General features: G+C 31.7%; 3 protein-coding genes across 3 annotated transcripts; 2 read left to right on the forward strand and 1 right to left on the reverse strand.

Annotated features, from left to right (window-relative positions):
* Positions 1 to 3,058: 3,058 nt before the first annotated feature.
* On the reverse strand, positions 3,059 to 4,271 carry LOC135954682 (peritrophin-44). Its single transcript, XM_065504896.1, has 2 exons — positions 4,213 to 4,271; positions 3,059 to 4,150 (listed from the first exon to the last, which is right to left on the reverse strand). Exons 1-2 carry the CDS (start codon positions 4,217 to 4,219, stop codon positions 3,147 to 3,149), a joined length of 1,011 nt encoding a protein of 336 aa, XP_065360968.1. The 5' UTR covers positions 4,220 to 4,271; the 3' UTR covers positions 3,059 to 3,146.
* A 6,216-nt stretch (positions 4,272 to 10,487) lies between these two features.
* LOC135954771 (peritrophin-44) lies at positions 10,488 to 14,619 on the forward strand. Its single transcript, XM_065505001.1, has 2 exons — positions 10,488 to 10,545; positions 13,435 to 14,619. Exons 1-2 carry the CDS (start codon positions 10,539 to 10,541, stop codon positions 14,433 to 14,435), a joined length of 1,008 nt encoding a protein of 335 aa, XP_065361073.1. The 5' UTR covers positions 10,488 to 10,538; the 3' UTR covers positions 14,436 to 14,619.
* A 1,289-nt stretch (positions 14,620 to 15,908) lies between these two features.
* mTerf3 (mitochondrial transcription termination factor 3) lies at positions 15,909 to 17,281 on the forward strand. Its single transcript, XM_065503417.1, has 2 exons — positions 15,909 to 16,819; positions 16,904 to 17,281. The coding sequence occupies exons 1-2, from the start codon at positions 15,964 to 15,966 to the stop codon at positions 17,179 to 17,181; spliced, it is 1,134 nt and encodes a 377-aa protein (XP_065359489.1). The 5' UTR covers positions 15,909 to 15,963; the 3' UTR covers positions 17,182 to 17,281.
* The last annotated feature ends 250 nt before the right edge of the window (positions 17,282 to 17,531 follow it).

Consider the following 17,531-nt stretch of genomic DNA (forward strand, 5'->3'; position numbering starts at 1 on the left):
AAGCAGGTTCTATATATGTAATGGTTTCGGAACACAGCCGATGACAATTTTCTATAGAAAAGTGTCTTTACTAGACAATTTTCTATAGAAAAGTGTCTTTACTAGACAATTTTCTATATAAAAGTGTCTTTACTAGACAATTTTCTATATAAAAGTGTCTTTACTAGACAATTTTCTATAGAAAAGTGTCTTTATTGGACAATTTTCTATAGAAAAGTGTCTTTATTGGACAATTTTCTATAGAAAAGTGTCTTTACTAGACAATTTTCTATAGAAAAGTGTCTTTACTAGACAATTTTCTATAGAAAAGTGTCTTTACTAGACAATTTTCTATAGAAAAGTGTCTTTACTAGACAATTTTCTATAGAAAAGTGTCTTTAACTGACAATTTTCTATAGAAAAGTGTCTTTACTAGACAATTTTCTATAGAAAAGTGTCTTTACTAGACAATTTTCTATAGAAAAGTGTCTTTACTAGACAATTTTCTATAGAAAAGTGTCTTTACTAGACAATTTTCTATAGAAAAGTGTCTTTACTAGACAATTTTCTATAGAAAAGTGTCTTTACTAGACAATTTTCTATAGAAAAGTGTCTTTACTAGACAATTTTCTATAGAAAAGTGTCTTTACTAGACAATTATTAGACAATTTTCTATATAAAAGTGTCTTTATTAGACAATTTTCTATATAAAAGTGTCTTTACTAGACAATTTTCTATAGAAAAGTGTCTTTATTGGACAATTTTCTATAGAAAAGTGTCTTTATTGGACAATTTTCTATAGAAAAGTGTCTTTACTAGACAATTTTCTATAGAAAAGTGTCTTTACTAGACAATTTTCTATAGAAAAGTGTCTTTACTAGACAATTTTCTATAGAAAAGTGTCTTTACTAGACAATTTTCTATAGAAAAGTGTCTTTACTAGACAATTTTCTATAGAAAAGTGTCTTTACTAGACAATTTTCTATAGAAAAGTGTCTTTACTAGACAATTTTCTATAGAAAAGTGTCTTTACTAGACAATTTTCTATAGAAAAGTGTCTTTACTAGACAATTTTCTATAGAAAAGTGTCTTTACTAGACAATTATTAGACAATTTTCTATATAAAAGTGTCTTTATTAGACAATTTTCTATATAAAAGTGTCTTTACTAGACAATTTTCTATAGAAAAGTGTCTTTATTGGACAATTTTCTATAGAAAAGTGTCTTTATTGGACAATTTTCTATAGAAAAGTGTCTTTATTGGACAATTTTCTATAGAAAAGTGTCTTTACTAGACAATTTTCTATAGAAAAGTGTCTTTACTAGACAATTTTCTATAGAAAAGTGTCTTTACTAGACAATTTTCTATAGAAAAGTGTCTTTACTAGACAATTTTCTATAGAAAAGTGTCTTTACTAGACAATTTTCTATAGAAAAGTGTCTTTACTAGACAATTTTCTATAGAAAAGTGTCTTTACTAGACAATTTTCTATAGAAAAGTGTCTTTACTAGACAATTTTCTATAGAAAAGTGTCTTTACTAGACAATTTTCTATAGAAAAGTGTCTTTACTAGACAATTTTCTATAGAAAAGTGTCTTTACTAGACAATTTTCTATAGAAAAGTGTCTTTACTAGACAATTTTCTATAGAAAAGTGTCTTTACTAGACAATTTTCTATAGAAAAGTGTCTTTACTAGACAATTTTCTATAGAAAAGTGTCTTTACTAGACAATTTTCTATAGAAAAGTGTCTTTACTAGACAATTTTCTATAGAAAAGTGTCTTTACTAGACAATTTTCTATAGAAAAGTGTCTTTATTAGAAAATTTTCTATATAAAAGTGTCTTTATTAAACAATTGTCTATAGAAAAGTATCTTTATTTACTATAGAAAAGTGTCTTTAATAGACAATTTTTTATAGAATTTTCTTTAGAAAATTGTCCAATAAAGACACTTTTCTATAGAAAATTGTCTCGTAGTGGGATGCGAGTGGAATATCTATCAAAATAAATATTTTGTAAGTCAAGACATACAATTTTTGTGTTAGAACATTTATTTTGATACTATCCCACTCGCATTCCACTACGAGACCAAAAAGCTCTTAAAGGAATAGACCTAAGCTTTCTTTTAAGCAAAAAAAACATTTAAAAAAAGGGCCCCTTTTGAAAAAAAAGTTCGATTTTGTCAAAAAAAAATCAAAAATTGTATATCTTGAGTTACAAAACATTTATTTTGCTATATATCCCACTCGCATCCCACTAAGCGACCAAATAGGTCTGAAAGGAAAATATCCAAGCTTTCTTTTGAGCAAAAAAAAATTAAAAAAGGGTCCATTTTGAAAAAAAAAAAAAAAGTCAACAAAGTTTTTGATTTTGCAAAAAAAGTTAAAAATTGCATGTTTTGAGTTACAAAATATTTTTTTTTGTAGATATCCAACTCGCATCCCACTAAGCCACCAAATAGGTCTTCAAGGAAAATAGCTAAGCTTTATTTTAAGAAAAAAAAGGCCCATTTTGAAAAAAAGTTAAAAAAGTTTTTGATTTCGGGAAAAAATATTAAAAATTTTTCATTTTTTTTTTTGAAATATCTTTTTTTCGAAAGATTGAAGAAATAGCTATTTCAACTATTTGGAAGACATTTTGCTAAGAACAATAGGTAATAAGTTACATGGATGAGAAAAATCACATGTTTGGTCAAAATGTCAAATTTTGACCTCCTCTAACTCTGGAGCGGACCGATCTTGTTGAAAAATTGTGTCTGAATAAAAATGAAATGGTCCATCATGTATCTAATCGCATCAAGTGAGCGATTTGGCTGATTATGGTTTGTATTCGATTCGAAATTTTCAGGAGATGGTTTGTAAAGAAAAATAAATTCAAAAATTCGGAAATTTTGATTTTCAATATATTGCCTCCTTTTCACTTCTCATTTTTCTTCATAAGAGAAATTTTTTGGTGAAACTTGAAGAACTAACATTAGCAAATATAGCTACTGGGCGAAGCCGTGACGGAGCGTTCAGTTAATTTACAATATTAATGAGCAAAATCAATAGTTTTTCAATGAACACAAATATAGTAAATTTGTTTAAATTTAATATTACCATACAAAAATTGGCTTACACTTTATTTAGAACTAAGATATATGTACATATGTATATATTTGTACGTTTATTTGTGATAGCAAGCTGGATAAGTCATAATTGTTGGGGTACATACACCGTTTATCTCATCAAAGAATGTATTGCCGCAGGATCCTTCGCCTACTTTGACACCATCTTTACACACCACATAGTCACGGCAACCACTTTTGTTGCTGACCACAAACGTTCGTTTGCTACCCTCGCAACGATCTTTGTCGCAATTAACTTGCAATGGATCCAAACACTTCTTTTGCTCTGCACTAAAGAATTTATTATCGGGACATTGATACCATTGAGGATTTTCATCCTTTTCGTCAGCACAATAGAACATTCCACCACAAGTGGCTGTATCGCTAACAAATTCATTTTTCTTGACTTTCTTACAGATATCTTTTGGCACTGGATGACAGCCGGCTATGGGCCCTGCTACACAATCTCCCACGGCCGGATTGTAGAACATTTTTTTAGTATCACACAATTTATGTTCAAGCGTCACGTTTTTCGTTTTCTTGTTCTCAACACATTCGTAATATTTTCCGCAATTCGCTTCATCCATAAATTTCACGTCTTTCTTGACAATGGCACAAAAGTTCAATTTATTAATTCTGCAAGTCGATATGAAATCGTAGATGCAGGCCTGTTGGATTTCATTGAAATGCAAGTTTTGTGGACAGTGACCATACAAGGCCAACTCTTCGTCCTGACAGTAATAGTAGCCATAGCAGGATTTCGGATCTTGCACAAATTTCCCGCTCATATTGTTGCAACTAATCTCACAGGTACTGTGATCAGTTAAATGTGGCACGCATTTGTATGTGTCCTTGTCATAGAATGGTTTCGAGCCGGTACATTTAGTGCCAGCAACTGATTTAAAATCTGTGCATACAATTTCCTGACTGCAGTCCTCCGGATGGCGCAATTTCGTACCATTGGCGAACAAACGACAGGGATCATTATCCCGTTGTGCCTGTATAGTTGCTGGCAGTGTGCACAACAAAACGACCAGCGGCACTATACAGAGTAATATACGTGCTAATCCAAAGTAAATCGATTTATTTTATAATTATTGATTAATTTTAACTGTTTAATACTACCTTTCATGATGAATTTTTTTTTTATTTTTTTTTTAACGAGAGCGAACACTTTGCGTTTTAGTGAATAACTAACGAGTTTTAGTTAAATTCAAGCGTATTATAAAGTAAATATTTTGAATTATCTTTAGCTACTAATTTATTTTTAAAACAAAACTGTGATAACTATTGGTCATGATAAGATTAATTCAAATCTAAATCACAATAACAACGATCATAACAACAATGGGGTCTTAAGCTTGGACCTTACAATTGATTAGCTGAAATATGAGATTAGATTCGATATAGATTTGTATTTTTTAATAAATTAGTTCTTACAGTAATGACCGCCATAGATCATTAGCTGTGAAGAGATTTCTGCTATATTAGCTAAGGCAGACTGCAAAGTCAATTCTCCTTGAAAGAGTTGTATACAGAATGGCGAAACTGGATTCCAGTTCGACCTGAACCCCCCGATCGTGTAGAAACATAATCAAGATCATACAATTGTTCTACTCTACTGCTCAATAGAATGATCGATTTGGGCGCCTCTGCTTCTCTACATGGATCCTCTATTTTTACACAATCCTAGAAGAGAAGAATAATAAGATATTCCAAATTATATTGATTATTGCAATCCAAAGCTCTTCCTCAACTTCAAGGTCTTCAATGATCCGTGATACATGAATGATCTTTTCTTCTTTTTTTTTTATTTACATGTCCGATTTCGGATATAGATAACGTCTTGGCTATAATAATTGCATTAAGGATGTCCTTCAGGCTCCCAAAATGGGTACAACAATATCTAGGCTGATGTATAGGCCTCAGATAGCAATTTCTGGATTTCGGATGATTCGAGAGAGAGAGATACAGTGGGGTCCTGCTTCTCAATATGGTTTAATTTTCGCGTTCGTGATCAAGGAATTTACTTAGCTGGCTCCTAAATCGAAATAGTATTTACAAGCTTAAATTCTCAACAAAGTTCAACCTGTATGATTCGATATAAATGGAAGGTGACTTCTTCTCACTACGAAGCCTTTTTGTGTGCATAGACGCTTTTAGAAAAGTGGTCAGCAGTAATCGAACATAATCCATATATAAACTGTGAACAACTTTAAAATTGCTCAAAGTTTTGCCATCTTATCTAATGTTTTTGGTATGCCAATTTTAATCATCATATAAATAGCCATTAATATTAATTTTTTTTTTACATTTTCCCATGACAAAGCGCCTTTTTATGATTTTATACCATAAAAATATAAAATCTATGATTTTCCCATACTATAAATCTGTGCAGTATGAAAACAAAGAAGTTAAACAAAATAAACAAATGTATGTACGTACGTACATACGCAGTTTTATTCATACCAATAAATAAAATCGAAAGTTTTCAAATCGGCAGCAAATGCTTAAAAAAATAAGTATAAAAATTCACTTATTTATGACTTCTTATCAAGTCATAAATATTTTAATAATAAAATGTTTAAACAAACGACCACGATGCAATATCAACTATTTAAAAAATAAATTAAATTCGAAAAAAAAAAAAAGTCTAGCAAAAATATCTATAATTAAAGGTATATATTAGTCTCGTCTATATAGTTTCGTCTATATAGTCTCGTCTATATAGTCTCGTCTATATAGTCTCGTCTATATAGTTTCGTCTATATAGTCTCGTATATATAGTCTCGTCTATATAGTCTCGTCTATATAGTCTCGTCTATATAGTCTCGTCTATATAGTCTCGTCTATATAGTCTCGTCTATATAATCTCGTCTATATAATCTCGTCTATATAGTCTCGTCTATATAGTCTCGTCTATATAGTCTCGTCTATATAGTCTCGTCTATATAGTCTCGTCTATATAGTCTCGTCTATATAGTCTCGTCTATATAGTCTCGTCTATATAGTCTCGTATATATAGTCTCGTCTATATAGTCTCGTATATATAGTCTCGCCTATATAGTCTTGTCTATATAGTCTCGTCTATATAGTTTCGTCTATATAGTCTCGTCTATATAGTCTCGTCTATATAGTCTCGCCTATATAGTCTCGTCTATATAGTCTCGTCTATATAGTCTCGTCTATATAGTCTCGTCTATATAGTCTCGTCTATATAGTCTCGTCTATATAGTCTCGTCTATATAGTCTCGTCTATATAGTCTCGTCTATATAGTCTCGTCTATATAGTCTCGTCTATATAGTCTCGTCTATATAGTCTCGTCTATATAGTCTCGTCTATATAGTCTCGTCTATGTAGACTCGTCTATATAGTCTCGTCTTTATAGTCTCGCCTATATAGTCTTGTCTATATAGTCTCGTCTATATAGTTTCGTCTATATAGTTAGTTTCGTCTATATAGTCTCGTCTATATAGTCTCGTCTATATAGTCTCGTCTATATAGTCTCGTCTATATAGTCTCGCCTATATAGTCTCGTCTATATAGTCTCGTCTATATAGTCTCGTCTATATAGTCTCGTCTATATAGTCTCGTCTATATAGTCTCGTATATATAGTCTCGCCTATATAGTCTCGTCTATATAGTTTCGTCTATATAGTCTCGTCTATATAGTCTCGTCTATATAGTCTCGTCTATATAGTCTCGTCTATATAGTCTCGTCTATATAGTCTCGTCTATATAGTCTCGTCTATATAGTCTCGTCTATATAGTCTCGTATATATAGTCTCGCCTATATAGTCTCGTCTATATAGTTTCGTCTATATAGTCTCGTCTATATAGTCTCGTCTATATAGTCTCGCCTATATAGTCTCGTCTATATAGTCTCGTATATATAGTCTCGCCTATATAGTCTCGTCTATATAGTCTCACCTATATAGTCTCGTCTATATAGTCTCGTCTATATAGTTTCGTCTATATAGTCTCGTCTATATAGTTTCGTCTATATAGTCTCGCCTATATAGTCTCTTCTATATAGTCTCGCCTATATAGTCTCGTCTATATAGTCTCGTCTATATAGTCTCGTCTATATAGTCTCGTCTATATAGTCTCGTCTATATAGTCTCGTCTATATAGTCTCGTCTATATAGTCTCGCCTATATAGTCTCGCCTATATAGTCTCGTCTATATAGTCTCGTCTATATAGTCTCGTCTATATAGTCTCGTCTATATAGTCTCGTCTATATAGTCTCGTCTATATAGTCTCGTCTATATAGTCTCGTCTATATAGTCTCGTCTATATAGTCTCGTCTATATAGTCACGTCTATATAGTCTCGTCTATATAGTCTCGTCTATATAGTCTCGTCTATATAGTCTCGTCTATATAGTCTCGTCTATATAGTCTCGTCTATATAGTCTCGTCTATATAGTCTCGTCTATATAGTCTCGTCTATGTCTATATAGTTTCGTCTATATAGTCTCGTCTATATAGTCTCGTCTATATAGTCTCGTCTATATAGTCTCGTATATATAGTCTCGTCTATATAGTCTCGTATATATAGTCTCGCCTATATAGTCTTGTCTATATAGTCTCGTCTATATAGTCTCGTCTATATAGTCTCGTCTATATAGTCTCGTCTATATAGTCTCGTCTATATAGTCTCGTCTATATAGTCTCGCCTATATAGTCTCGTCTATATAGTCTCGTCTATATAGTCTCGTCTATATAGTCTCGTCTATATAGTCTCGTCTATATAGTCTCGTCTATATAGTCTCGTATATATAGTCTCGCCTATATAGTCTTGTCTATATAGTCTCGTCTATATAGTCTCGTCTATATAGTTTCGTCTATATAGTCTCGTCTATATAGTCTCGTATATATAGTCTCGTCTATATAGTCTCGTCTATATAGTCTCGTATATATAGTCTCGTCTATATAGTCTCGTATATATAGTCTCGCCTATATAGTCTCGTCTATATAGTCTCGCCTATATAGTCTCGTCTATATAGTCTCGTCTATATAGTCTCGTCTATATAGTTTCGTCTATATAGTCTCGTCTATATAGTCTCGTATATATAGTCTCGTCTATATAGTCTCGTCTATATAGTCTCGTATATATAGTCTCGTCTATATAGTCTCGTATATATAGTCTCGCCTATATAGTCTCGTCTATATAGTCTCGCCTATATAGTCTCGTCTATATAGTCTCGTCTATATAGTCTCGTCTATATAGTCTCGTCTATATAGTCTTGTCTATATAGTCTCGTCTATATAGTTTCGTCTATATAGTCTCGTCTATATAGTCTCGTATATATAGTCTCGCCTATATAGTCTTGTCTATATAGTCTCGTCTATATAGTTTCGTCTATATAGTCTCGTCTATATAGTCTCGTCTATATAGTCTCGTCTATATAGTCTCGTCTATATAGTCTCTATATAGTCTCGCCTATATAGTCTCGTCTATATAGTCTCGTATATATAGTCTCGCCTATATAGTCTCGTCTATATAGTCTCGCCTATATAGTCTCGTCTATATAGTCTCGTCTATATAGTCTCGTCTATATAGTTTCGTCTATATAGTCTCGTCTATATAGTTTCGTCTATATAGTCTCGCCTATATAGTCTCTTCTATATAGTCTCGTCTATATAGTCTCGTCTATATAGTCTCGTCTATATAGTCTCGTCTATATAGTCTCGTCTATATAGTCTCGTCTATATAGTCTCGTCTATATAGTCTCGTCTATATAGTCTCGCCTATATAGTCTCGCCTATATAGTCTCGTCTATATAGTCTCGCCTATATAGTCTCGTCTATATAGTCTCGTCTATATAGTCTCGTCTATATAGTCTCGTCTATATAGTCTCGTCTATATAGTCTCGTCTATATAGTCTCGTCTATATAGTCTCGTCTATATAGTCTCGTCTATATAGTCTCGTCTATATAGTCACGTCTATATAGTCTCGTCTATATAGTCTCGTCTATATAGTCTCGTCTATATAGTCTCGTCTATATAGTCTCGTCTATATAGTCTCGTCTATATAGTCTCGTCTATATAGTCTCGTCTATATAGTCTCGTCTATATAGTCTCGTCTATATAGTCTCGTCTATATAGTCTCGTCTATATAGTCTCGTCTATATAGTCTCGTCTATATAGTCTCGTCTATATAGTCTCGTCTATATAGTCTCGTCTATATAGTCTCGTCTATATAGTCTCGTCTATATAGTCTCGTCTATATAGTCTCGTCTATATAGTCACGTCTATATAGTCTCGTCTATATAGTCTCGTCTATATAGTCTCGCCAATATAGTCTCGTCTATATAGTCTCGTCTATATAGTGTCGTCTATGAAGTCTCGTCTATATTCTCGTTTATAGTCTCGTCTATAGTCTCATCTATAGTCTCGTCTATAGTCTCGTCTATTTTCATATCATAAATTTTCCTATTTATCTCGCTATGTCAATCAAGTCCCTGTGAATCAGAGAAATTTAGTTCAAATTTAAATTAATTTATGATGGCAGTAAACACTATTTTTGCACACTTAACAAGTGATGAAAGATTCAGTTTAACAAATGCAATTCAAATGATAAGAAAATACCAACATAATGATGACGTACTTAATAATGGTGGAAGTTAACCCAGAGAAAACACATTCTCAAAGATAATATTCCGAATTTTTCAAATTGTGTACACATAATTTCTATATATACGAGAGCTAAGACCTTGAATTATGACGTGCCATTAAATGAATGTCTTATTTTGTTCAGTGTATTTATTTCCTGTTACATATCTTATCGTTAAAAGTTTCAGGTGTCAGCTGAGCTGCTCTATTCTATACTCCCAGAATATTGCAGTGGCAGGTGTGTTTTAAAAATTTCACGCCAAATAGTTTCAAAGTATTACAAAAGTTTTAAATGTTGTATCAGTGCCAAAATGCTTAATACATCACTTCAACACATGAACCTAACAAAGATAATTATACTGAATTTCTAAACTCTTTATAGAACACATTCTATAGATAAAATCATGATGATGTCGGTATTTTTTTTTGTCAGTGTAAAGCAAATACCGCTTTCACTTATTATTTGATGCAAGAGTTTCCACTTTACTCCATCCTGATAACTGGCTACTTCACTACGCCAATTCAACACTCCAGCCAATTGAAAAACAATTAATTAAAACTTAAAACAAATGTCTAACGAGTATATAAAGAGTTTTATACTAGAACATTTGATATAGTATGTATGTTTGACATTCATTATCAATGAATAGTGAGTGACAACTGAAAACAAAAGTTCACAAAATAAATTACATTAGCAAATGTATTGATAAGATTAGGACCCCCCAAAAAATATCAAACAACTTTTAAAGGTAGTTGCAATTTATTGGAACCTTTAGTTTGTTTGGGAGTTGCAAAAAGAAAACATCAAAAAACAATTGTTTAAATAGTGAAAATGAAAGGTATATAATATAACAAAAATAGTGATAAAAAAAAAAAAAAGAACAAGTAGAAAAAAAAATTTGGCAAATTATGTTGTAGTTTGAACAAATTAACCATTTAGAGGAGAATAAAACTTTAAGTGAAATTGCAAATTTTAACCAACTACATTCAACTAAGACTTCATAAAGACCAACGATTGAGGCTCAACTAAGACAAAAGTAAAGGGGTACGATTGATCATTGCCTTAAGCTATATAAAGGCCAACGATATACACTCATCTAAACCTAAGTAAAGGTCAACGATTGATCTTCGTCTTAAGCTACATAAAGGCCTACGATTCACACTCATCTGAACCTACATCCAGATCTATGATTAGCTATCATCTAAAGGTAGGGTCACGCATGACAAATATTTGTCGAAAAAAACGCAACCACTAAATAAAATACATTTGAATTATTTTATTTATTTCAAAAACTTATTTTATGTAGGATGATTCAAAACAAAAAATGCTGTTTGATCTTACAAAACACTTGTAAGAGTAAACACGTCAAATAAATTTGTGCTAAGAAAAGTGGTTACGCTTTTTTGATCAAATATTTGCCATGTGTGACCACCCACGCTACCTTAAATCTTCATAAATTTTGGTATGTTCTGTGATCCACCGGTGGGTCACATGGCCTCACGGAAAAAAGCTTCCCAACCTCTTCAGTTGATTTCGATACAGTTTTCCTGTGATGGTCTGTCCAGATTTCAGCAGCTCATAATATGTATTTGGCTTTGGTGTCGATTCGGATCTCTTACGCTTCAGGTTATCGTAATGTGTCCATTTTTACATTCAATACCAAAATTGGCATTTAATATTTATCTTAAACTAGTTGATCGCCCCGGCTTCGCCCGGTAACATTTACTAATGTTAGTTCTTCCTTCAAGTTTCTCCAACCCACGCTCATCAGCCTGTTCTTATTTATTTGCAAATAAAATATCTGAATTTGTACTGCATACTTTAGGGAGCTTTTTTATTACAGATGACTGGACTCACAAAAAAAAGAATTTTTGCGAGTTTTACCCGGAATTTTTGAATTTTTTTTCTTTACAAACCATCTCTTGAAAATTTCGAATCGAATAAAAAAAAATCAGCCAAATCGTTCCAGCCGTTCTCACGTGATGACATTACATGCATAGACCATTTCATTTTTATATATATAGATAGATATAGATTATACTTTGTGAAGGGTAGGTATATAAGATTCGGCACAGTTTTTTTTTTACAAAAAAAAAATTTTATTTTTTTTCAAGAAATTTTTTTTTTAACAAATTTTTTTTTTCAATCTTTATCTTAAAATATACTTTGCTGAAGATTATTTAATATTCGCCACAGCGGAATATAGCTCTCTTACTTGTTTTATGAATTCTAAACAATTTGCAGAGAATTTTGAGTGAAAATAATGAAAGAGATGTCCATTATATTCACTGGAAATACTCTGCGAATTGATTACATGTTTTCGATTGATAGATATTTCCATTCAAAAATAAATTTTTATAATAAAAGTTCAAGGGAATACTTCAATTCGTATGTCCTGATACAAAAACATGACAGAACATTGAGGACATAGATAAATATGCATAGATCGGAAACTCTCCTTTCAAAGACCTGAATGTTTTAGTACATAGAGTGGAAACTCTCCTGTCAAAGACCTAAGTCAGTTGTCAAAAACCTAATTGGTGGGAATGTATTAGTAGGAAAAAACTATGTGAAAACAAAAACAACACTCGTATGTATGTGTGATTATTTGTATGGTTCTAGTTTTTTCTAGCTCTATGTTTCCATATGTTGAAGGGCCCCTGATTCAGAATAATTTTTGAGTGTTTTTCATACAAAAATTTGATAATTGTTTTCCTTTCGTTTTTCTGAATCAGGCCCTAACGTATGTGCCATAAAGAATAGACATAGAGCGGAAACTCTCCTGTCAAAGACCTAACTCAGCTGTCAGAAACCTAAGTGGTAGAAAAAACAATGTGAAAACAAAAACAACGCTCGTATGTGTGATTATTTTGAGTAATTTTTTTGTTTGAGTTTTTTTCTAGTTTCCGCTCTATGTTTCTCTATGGTATGTGCCATATGGTATGTGCCATAGAGAAACATAGAGCGGAAACTAGAAAAAAACTCAAACAAAAAAATTACTCAAAATAATCACACATACAAGTGTTGTTTTTGTTTTCACATAGTTTTTTCAACTAATACATTCTCACCACTTAGGTTTCTGACAACTGAGTTAGGTCTTTGACAGGAGAGTTTCCGCTCTATGTCTATTTTCTATGGTATGTGCTTCTGAACATAGAGCGGAAACTATAAAAAATTAATGTGCTGTTTTTCTATAGCGAACGAGTACTTTGAGTGGAAATTTAACATGTGTTTTGTTATTGTAACAAAAACAAAATACATGTAAAACGTCCACTCTAAACGCTCATACGCTATAGAAAAACAGCACATAAAAAAAAGAAAAAATTACTCAAAAAAAACTATGAGGTTATTCATTTAAAAAAAATGGAAAATTATACTCTGACTGTTTTACACTTTTAAAAAACAAGAAAAAAAATAAAAAAAAAAAAGTTGTTTTTTTTTTGTGGAATTTTTTTCAAGTTTTTGTTGTGTAAAAGTGTAAAAAAAATCAGAATGTAATTTTCCATTTTTTTAAATGAATAACCTTTATGTGTTTTTGTTTCCATATAGTTTTTTTTGTTTACTAATACATGCTCAGCACTTAGGGTTTTGACAACTGAGTTAGGTCTTTGACAGAAGAGTTTCCAATCTGTTTCTGAATCACGATCCTAAATTCAATCAATTAATTGCCTTAAAAAAAAATAATTGCCAATAAAACTTATCCTATTTTTTTCCCCCATATTTTCAGCATTACAGCTTATGGTGGTGTTTGTTTTGTCTGTTGCTCTAATAACAATAATTGCGGCCCAAAACTCGGACTACACAAAACTCTGTCGCTTATTCAAAAATAATACAAAAATACGTGTCCCCGGATCATGTCATCAATATATTGTGTGTAATGGCGATAGCGGTGATATCTTTAGCTGTGCAAACAATTTAAAATACAGTGCAAAAGACCAGAAGTGTATGAATGATTTTACGGACAGCAAACGAATATGCGAAAATCGTTGTACGGGTGTTAAGGATGGCACTTGGGTGGCAGATCCAACCAATTGTCATGGCTACTACTACTGCCAAAATGGTAAAGCCTTAGCTAGTAGCTGTGAGCGGCAATACTATTTCGAGGAGAAACCCACACCAATGTGTGTTTATCCCAGATACTCGACGTGTATAGATGTGAATAACATTTGTGAACTTGTAGCAGATAATACGCAATTTCGCAATGAGATGGATTGCTCGCAATACTATAAGTGTGCGAAAAACATACTATCACCATCTACTAATTGCACTAAATCTTTTTACTTTGATGTGGAAACTCAAAACTGTAAGGAAAGAAAATATGTCAAATGTAATGCCCATCCTATAAACCATGTATGCTTGGGAAAGGTTGGCAAAAAAGCGGATGGTGGTTCATGTCGTGGTTACTTTCTTTGTGCTTACATGGGTACACATGCATATGACGCGCAACCAGTTTGGTTGGAATGTCCCGCAGGTACGTTTTTCAGTGAAGAAGCAAAGAGTTGTGTGGATCCAACAGAAGTTAAGTGTGATCATAACCGCTGCGACGGCCGTGGCAAAATGTTGGTTAACAGTTCACAAAACAATTGTCGAAATTATATTGAGTGCGAAAATAATAAGGAAGTGAAAGAGGGCACCTGTGGCAGAAGTTACTTTTTCGACGAGCATTTACAAGCATGCGTACCCAATATTATTTATTTTAAATGTTGTGACCAACCGGATACGCATTAATTAAAACTAAAAAAATCGATTCAATCAGTCAACTGAATGCTTTATTGATAGTAAATTTACTTGCCAAACTACTGGAGTTTAGAGTTTAGCTTTCAGTTAAAACATTTAAGGTTTTTTGCTTTCTGAAAATGTTCTTAAAACAACTAAAACTCCATGTTGTCGCACTTACAATAAACTATTACATATTATATTAACAAAAAACAAACCCTTTAATGATTCTTTTAATTAATTCAATCCTATAAAATATCACAAAACTTAAACACAAACAAAAATAAAATTGATTTAACATTTAGAAAACTTAGTAAAAAATAAACACTTACCCCCATTCACCACATAATTTCTTATTCTTTTTCTATATTTTTAATTAAAATCAGAAAAATTTTCTTCATTTTTAAAAAAAAATACACTTTTTTTAATTCGGTAACAATTAGGCGGCAGTTTTGGCGCCAGCCAATACATTTTAAGGCACAGGTTGTTTTTCTTGGAAAACTTTATTGAAACACTAAAAAAACATTTATATTTTGTATCACCCATATAATATAATAATTTTAAGCATATTTTACACTATTTATATCCGTTTTAAACTATAACAAATTAAATTAAACTTTCATCTGACGAATATACGAAAATTTACTTTTGTTAACATTCGGTTCACTTCGTGTTTTTTAATCAAGTGCAAAAGAGTAATGTAAATTTGTTAAAATTACGAGCTTTTACAAGATTTGTTCCAGTAAAATAGGCAAATTGGCGACTTTCATAGTGTTAGCAATACTGGTGGCTGGTAACATACTATTTATACGAACGTTTACCAACACTTAGTAAGTGTTAAGAGGGCGTTAAAGAATTGAATTTGAAAAATTAATAACGTAAACCGTAATAGGCTTAAAAATGCAAATGTTTGTATTTTTTTGTGGTATTATGCATTATATGCAATAAAAAAGTCATGGAAACTAAAAAATGATTGGAAAAAATTTTTTAAACAAAAAAAAAAATTCGAAAAACAAAACTCTTGTTTAAAAAAGAATATGTTATAAAGAAAGCAATATTCGGCTGTGTGGATATTATATAACTTTCATCGAGATATACTTTAAGATAAAGATTTAATACAATTTTTTTTTAATATAATTTTGTGAAAAAAAAATACGATTTAAAAAATATTTTTCACGTTTTTTACCCATTATTAGTCGTTATTTCTATGGTGTTATATAAGTCATTGGAATGGTCTTTGATAGCTCTATAAAATTGTCAAAATTTGTAAATTAAATATTGTATTTGTTTTCCGCATTAAACATAACCCAGGTCTACTCTAAAAAATAAGTAAAACAATTTATAGTTATATATAAAAAAAAAAACTTTCAAAATAACGGCTTTAAATAAATACAACCCTGCTCACCAAACACAACCATGCATTTGATCCGACAAAAATAAAACACTTTCCAACACTGAATTCGCGCATAACAACTGTTTTCACTGACAGTTCAATTGACAACAACAAAAACACAAAGTAAATAAAAATAAACAAAACATCATGTTAATATTACGAAATTTAAGAATTTTAACAAATTTAACTAAAAATAATTTGCCTAAGCGTTACTTAAGAGGTTTACCTCAACGTAGAGTGGAATCCGTAGCCGTACCCACAACCACAAAAGCTGAGGAAGAGAAGGATGAAATAAAATTAGCGCAAAAAGAATTAGCCGACTTGACGGGTGGTCTTAGTGTGGAACAACTTAGGGAATTATTAAAACCACAGACAAGTAAACATGCCAAATTACCCGAAAATACTGACGAAGTGCAGCTAACAACTGAGTCCACCAAACAGGCTCTACTGCCCACCTACAACTTAGCGGCTTATGTAGATAAATCAGAATTACTGCAACAATTCATACAGTTGGGTGTAGATTTAAGTGCCATTGAAAGACGCAAGGGCTTGCCCGAATTTGTACTGCAGCTACAGCTAGAACAAGATGTTAAACCCCGCTTACTCTTTCTAAAGGATCAGGGAGTGCCGGCCGAAAGATTTGGTGAATTAATTACAAAAAATCCTTTAATATTTAAAGTGGATTTAGATGACATGCAAACTAGGGTAAATTATTTGGAATCTAAGCGGTTTAGTAAAACACAAATCCAGCGTATAATTACCCTAAATCCCTACTGGTTAATGTTCTCAACTCAGCGTATTGATAAAAGACTGGGCTACTTTCAAAAGGAATTCGCTTTGAAAGGAGATGATGTACGTTTTCTGGCAAGTAAACTGCCACGCTTGATAACCTACAATATGGAACACATACGTCAGGCAACGTTTTGTATACGCGAGGAAATGGGTTTCACTAAAGATGAAATCAAATGTTTACTTTTGAGTAAGCCCAGATTGTTGATGTTAAGTGAGTTAGGTTCAATTAAAATTGATTTAAAATATTACATAATTTTAATGTTTGTACATATATTTATTTTGTTTTTTTTTTCAGAATCTGATGACCTTATAGAACGTTTTGCCTATGCCCACCAAGAAATGCAATTGTCCCATCAAATGATTTTGCAACAACCCGAAATTTTAACCTCACGTGAATTTCGTTTACGTGAACGCCATGAATTTTTAAAAATGTTGGGTAGAGCTCAATACGATCCGGAAAAGGACATGTATATTTCTCCTAAATCTTTGGTAGAGGGTAATAATCATTATTTTGTACGTAATGTTTCCAAAAGTGATATGGAAACATTTGAATTGTTTTTGAAAACTCGATAATAATTTTTAACCAAAGAAATTATAACAATATTCATATGTATTAGTTTATACTTAAAATAGTTTGTTAATAAATCTTTTTATGTTACCTAAAATTTAAAAATGTATGAAATTTATTTATTATTCAAAGAAATATACAATTATCTAGGCGTAAATGATAAATTTAGGGCCAAATTGGCAGCCAGAATTGTATGATTGCCCTCTGGCAGCGCAACTGAAGTTCTTGTATAGAAAGAAATCATACGACCTAATTTCATTGCAACTGTCCATAATTGCTCATAGCTTCAATTTATTCCGAAAATATATTCTTAGTTGTTTTGACTGAAACAAAACATTCATTAGTTTAAATTTAT

The sequence above is a fragment of the Calliphora vicina genome, chromosome 3 (genome assembly GCF_958450345.1).
Source record: "Calliphora vicina chromosome 3, idCalVici1.1, whole genome shotgun sequence".
In the NCBI taxonomy this organism is placed as follows: domain Eukaryota; kingdom Metazoa; phylum Arthropoda; class Insecta; order Diptera; family Calliphoridae; genus Calliphora; species Calliphora vicina.

Excerpts from the sequence above, each read along its gene's own strand:
- mTerf3 (XM_065503417.1), top strand. The coding sequence starts at position 15,964 with ATGTTAATATTACGAAATTTAAGAATTTTAACAAATTTAACTAAAAAT. Across the intron at positions 16,820-16,903 it reads GCCCAGATTGTTGATGTTAA|AATCTGATGACCTTATAGAA; the intron begins GTGAGTTAGGTT and ends TTTTTTTTTCAG.